Source organism: Orycteropus afer, unplaced genomic scaffold, assembly GCF_000298275.1.
Source record: "Orycteropus afer afer isolate SDZICR_OR568_19922 unplaced genomic scaffold, OryAfe1.0 scaffold00345, whole genome shotgun sequence".
Classification (NCBI taxonomy): Eukaryota; Metazoa; Chordata; class Mammalia; order Tubulidentata; family Orycteropodidae; genus Orycteropus; species Orycteropus afer.
Genome location: NW_006921932.1, coordinates 412,356 through 418,155, shown reverse-complemented (window position 1 = coordinate 418,155; position 5,800 = coordinate 412,356). Strand labels below are relative to the sequence as shown.

The window sequence follows — 5,800 nt, the reverse complement described above, 5'->3', positions numbered from 1 at the left end:
TGATATCTTGCCTCAGAAACTGTTCCCCTGAGGAGAAGCCTGAGAGTTAGAGGATTGGAAGAAGTTTAAAGACTACAGGATGTCATCTTGAATTTTGCTCTATTTGTACTTAGCATTTGCTTTGGGGTATGAATCTGAGACTCTTTCATCCCTTTTAGATCCTGAAATAAGTTTCTCTTCCACAGACTCCTTCTTTCTCCAGGAAGAAAAATGGCATCTGTTGCAGTTGATCCACAACTGGTATGAATTTTCATTTGCTGTTTCTTGATTCTTTCCTCTCCACACAAGTTTTGAGAAATTAACACATGTCCCCCTTCCTGTGGTTGCAGAATGTGGTGGCTAGGGTGGCTAACCTACCCTTGGTAAGCTCCACATATGACCTGGTCTCCTCTGCTTACATCAGTACAAAGGATCAGTATCCCTACTTGAAGTCTTTGTGTGAGATTGCAGAGAAGGGTGTGAAGACCATCACCTCCGTGGCCATGATGAGTGCCCTGCCCATCATCCAGAAGCTAGAGCCTCAAAGTGAGTTCTGATTTCTCTTTCAAGATTCAGTCCAAGACCCCTGGTCAGGGGTGAGCCAAGAGCTGCACTTACATTAGGTGAATGCCAGTCGAATTGCCCTGAGTACACAATGACATAGTCAGGGGATTCCCAGCCTTTACCTAGAAACTGCTTGTAGACCCTCACTGTCATTGAAGGCCTACTTCATAGCTATGGCACATCTTTAGGATACTTTAAAACAATCTCCCCCTAGAGATGCTTCTATGGTGGCCACTTAGATCATAAGGGAAGCATGCAGTAGGTAAAATGAAATAACTGACCTCCTTGGGACCACACAGTGCATACGAACTATCTTTTTAAGATAACATCTTTATTGAGATATAGTTCACATATCACACAATTCAGTTTGTTGTGGTTGTTATGTGCTGTGAAGTTAGACCCGACTCATAGCGACCCCTCCTTGGGTTTCCGAGGCAGTATCACTAGGGGAGTAGATTGCCCCATCTTCCTTCCAAGGAGTGGCTGGTGGGTTTAAACCACCAGCCTTCTGGTAAGCAGTCAAGTGCCTTAGGCACTACACTACCAAAGCTCCCGTTCACAGTTTAGCGGGTTACTAAAGGTTGACAGTTCAAACTCACAGCAGTGCACTGAAAGAATGGCCTGGTGATCTCCTTCTAGAGGGTCACAGCCATGAGAAGCCTACGGAGGGCAGTTCTACTCTGAAACACATGAGGGTGCTGTGAATTCGAACGGATGTGGCAGCAACTAGAGGGATTAAAGTAACATAGAATTGCTGATCTTTTTTTTTTTCAGACTCTCACCTTTATTGCCAATTTTTTTTTTCTTAATCAGAATTTTTTTTTCCTGTCACCCAAGTTAATATGTGTCTACCCTCTAGTTAGTGGTTTACCCTCCCTTCCCTATCCACCCCTGTAGAAGTGCTAATCTTAAGGAAGTGTTCAGATTCTCTTTCCCTGAATGAGGGTTCAGATGTAGCCTAACTTCCTTTTGCACTAACCTTAGGGGCCAGTTGATGAGAAAGAAGCTTATTATTAGCCAGCTTCCTACCCAGCCTGTCACTACCACTTTCTGCTGGTCCCCCTCATTACCTTGGCAGTAAAAGAAAGTTGCTAGCAACCTGCCAAGCCTCTTCCTGTTGGAGCTAGGGAAACCAGGCAACACATTTAGTGGTAAATGAAGATCAACACTCTTGCTGCTTTTTTTTTTTTAATATATAATAAGGATAAATGTTTAGGACCCAGTAACATGTGTTCATTTCATGCCATCACTATTATGTTAACATTTTCCCCATTTGTGACTCTTCTAGTTGCAGTTGCTAATACCTATGCCTGCAAAGAACTAGACAGGATTGAGGAGAAACTGCCTATTCTGAATCAGCCCACAAACCAGGTGAGCTTGGAACCAAGTGCTGAGGCTTGCCACTTTGCATGTTTTCATGATCTACCTGTTATCATACGCTGTATGTGTCATACACAGGAAAATGCTTATTTGGAAGAATCATTCCTGCTTCTTTACTTCTGGAACTATTGTCAGGTTATGTTGAAGAAGCAGTGACAAATTAGCCACCTTTGGGCTAGAATATTTTATGTCTCATTGCTATTAATTTGTAGTTTTACCTCTGCAGATAAAGTTACTCTCTCAAATAACTGACTCTCATGAGGTTTTGGATAATGCAGAGGTGGTATACTAAAACTTTTTCTAATTTGACTTGGTGCAGTGTTGATAGGACTGACTACCATCCAGTATGAACAAGTAGTCAATGTTGACAAAAGTGATCCTCCTCCCAAAAAAGAAAACAAACACACTGCCATCGAGTCTAATCTGACTCATAGCGACCCCTCCTTGGGTTTCTGAGGCAGCATCTCCACAGAAGTAGATTGCCCAGTCTTCTTTCCTAGGAGTGGCTGGTGGATTGTAACCCCCAGCCTTCTGGTTAGCAGTCAAATGCCTTAGGCACTATGCCACCAGAGGTCCCTGACAAAAGTGATAAGTCCATCCATTCTGGTGATCCTTTGGTACAGATATGTCCTAGAAGTTTCTTTCCGATTAAGCATATACCTTGACACAAAGTAATACAAGGTAGGGAAAATCTGACTCTATGTCTTTCATAATGTAAATAAATAACTCTAGTGTATAGCTTCTAGACTGTGTATATCTCTTTTAAAACTAGCTATGTTGTTTGGGACTATTCTAATAGTGAGAGTTATTATTTTCTACTTCAGGTTTTTTCTTTAAATTTCTGTGACTTGTATGTAACACAAGTCAAGCTACTTTATTTAAATTAACAAAAATTGGGTTGGGTTATTGAAACTTCTTATAAATGGTATCTGGAGAAGATCTTCTTTGGAGGTATTAACAAATAATTAAAGATGGATTTACTGCATGCTAATGCTGGGAGGGCCAAGTTTAGCTTCATCTTCATTTCCTCACTGAATTTATGTGATTTTGGAATTTTGGAGTAAATTTCATATAAATGCTTCATAATCTCACCTTGCTTCTTTCTGTGATCCTGTCTGTCTTTAACTATGTGCCTATAAGCAAATGTTGGCATTTGTAATATGAACTGTCATTTAGGTTTTAATCTTTTAAAACATTTCAATTTGTATTGAGTTATAGCCCTTGTAAGCCCATGCATAAAAAGAAAAAAAAAATTAAGTTCTGGATGGCCTTAGCCAAATCTGATTTATCCCAAACTAATACATATACCTTGTGTATTTAATCCATATAATCATTTTAGGTGGTATTTCTATTTAACAGCTCAACAGTTGGAAGTAGTCATTTATACAAGGACATAAGTGTCATAGCTTAATTTGGGCTTTAGTCTTGTGTTCTTTCTGCTGTGTTCTATGGCCTCCAATCTGATATGGTAGCTAACTCCTAGAAAGTCACTCACAGAAGCCTGTATATCTTGTGAGGTATGCTATAAAAACTTGTGTTATTCCTTCCTCCACCCATAGAAAAAACTTGTGTTATTCCTTCCTCCACCCATAGAAAGAAAACTTCTCTTGCTTGCTTCACAGAAGGATAACAGTAGATATATTAATTTACACTATCTTGTGAGTATCTTAGGGGCACGACTGGATTATACCCAAGGGCATTTGCCTATTTGTCATATTTCACCTTGCATGTAAGGAGAAGAAATTAATGTCTTAAAATGTTCTTGCAAAATAACTTGATACCATGAATAGTTTATCCTGTGTTTGAAGAATCATAGTGAGTGACTTAGAAGAAAATAAGGCTTACTTTTTTAAGTTGTTCATTGTTTTTATTTTTACATGCAAGACATCAGCATTAACTATTAGCTGTTCTTAATGGAGTTAGCTCTTCATGGAATATTAGTGCCTGAAAGGACACTTTAGTGACACTTTAGAGAATAACTAAACTGAAGGCTTTATCTCTCCTCCACTTAATCATATAACTAGAGTTATGGAGCTGCTATATGTATCCTTGTAACTAAGGTTCAAGTGGAAGTGGTTGTGGTAGCTGTTATTCTGGTCTCAAATTCCAGCCTCTACCATACACTTGAGCAAAATGGGAAAAACCAGCCAGCCATGTCCCTGGGCTGTACCATTGGGTATCATGGAGTGGAGCTTATGTAGGATGGTGGTTTGGAAATCTTATGTGAGTGACAATATCTGAAAGTACGTACAATGGGATGAAGAATGGTCATCCCTCCTTAGGTGTTGTCCTGCAAGGGTTTGTGTGCAAAGGACCAGGAATGAATGTCCAAGAGTATGCAGTGCAGAAGCTGCTCTCAGTATAAGTATATCAACATGGAAAAGGCCACTCTTCTCTAGCGTAACTCCTCCACCTCACTATAGGTTCATTTAGTTAAAAAAAAAAAAAAAAAACCTAAACAGACATAACATATTGAAAACTTGATGAATTTTATATGATATTACCTCATTTGTTCCTCCAACAACCCTTGAGGGATGGGAGGTAGGGCAAATATACCTGATAAAGAAATTGAGGCTCATCAAAGCTTAGTGATATGCCCAAGCCTCCAAAGCTAGAGATTGCCAGCACAAAATTTCTTCCTTAACTCTTCAACTGTGCTACATTAGTTCAGACCTTAAATATGGACTAATCCCCATCCTTTTCACCTGCCAAGTGATCTGCCTTTCTGTTTGTAGGTTGTTGCCAGTGCCAAAGGAGCTGTGACTGGGGCAAAAGATGCTGTCACAACTGCTGTGACTGGGGCCAAGGATTCCATGGCCAGTACAATTACTGGGGTGGTAGACAAGACCAAAGGAGCAGTGACTGGCAGTGTGGAGAGGACTAAGTCTGTGGTCAATGGCAGCATTAACACAGTCTTGGGAAGTCGGATGATGCAGCTGGTGAACAGTGGAGTAGAAAACGCACTCACCAAATCAGAGCTGCTGGTAGACCAGTATCTCCCTCTCACCCAGGAAGAACTAGGTAATTAGACTTTTATCTTGAAGTAACATTTTATATGTTAAACCAATCTTTTGTTTTTTTCTAACAGCTTCATTGAGATATATTTTATGCAGCATAAAATTTGTCTGCAGCATAAAATTTGTCTGCTTTCAGTTCAAATTTACATTTATGCTACCATCACCACAATCCACCTTAGAACATTTCCATTACCCAGAAAGTCCCTCATGCCTGTTTGCATTCAATTCCAGTTCCTACCCCAAGTCACTACTTATCTACTTTCTGTCTCTATATATGTCTTCCTTTTTTTTAAAAAAATTATATACATATATATTCACATACACACCAAATCAAAACCATTGCTGTTGAGTTGATTGTAATTCATGGTGATTCTATAGGACAGAGTAGAACTGTCCATAGGGTTTCTATAATCTTTATGGAAGCAGACTACCACATCTTTCTCCCAGAGAGTGGCTGGTAGGTACGAACCACCCACTTTTTGATTAGTGGCCAAACACTTAACCACTGTGATACTAGGGTACACACTCTCTCTCTCTTTCTCTCTCTATATATAAACACCAAGTTCACCATTTTAACCATTTTTAAGTTTACAATTAAGTGGCAGTAATTACATTTACAATGTTGAACAACTATTTACCACTATCTCCTTCTAAAACTCTTTCATCATCCTAACCAGAAACTCCGTACCTATAAAGCTAGATCTGCCTTCTTAAAGCAATCTTGTTTCACACTGAATTATACTTGTTGTTGTTGTTGTTATTTGCCGTCAAGTCGGCCCCGACTCATAGCGACCCCTCCTTGGGTTTCCGAGGCAGTATCACTACGGAAGTAGGATTGCCCAACCTTCCTTCCGAGGAGT

General features: G+C 39.8%; 1 protein-coding gene across 1 annotated transcript in view; it reads left to right on the top strand.

The window, feature by feature from the left end:
* The first annotated feature begins 210 nt into the window (after positions 1–210).
* Positions 211–5,800, top strand: part of PLIN2 (perilipin 2) — a 13,388-nt gene continuing 7,798 nt past the window's right edge. Inside the window, exons 1-4 of the mRNA XM_007952535.2 lie at positions 211–240; positions 330–525; positions 1,832–1,914; positions 4,659–4,944. Coding sequence (XP_007950726.1) covers positions 211–240; positions 330–525; positions 1,832–1,914; positions 4,659–4,944 — 595 coding nt within the window. The remainder of the gene's footprint in view (positions 241–329; positions 526–1,831; positions 1,915–4,658; positions 4,945–5,800) is intronic.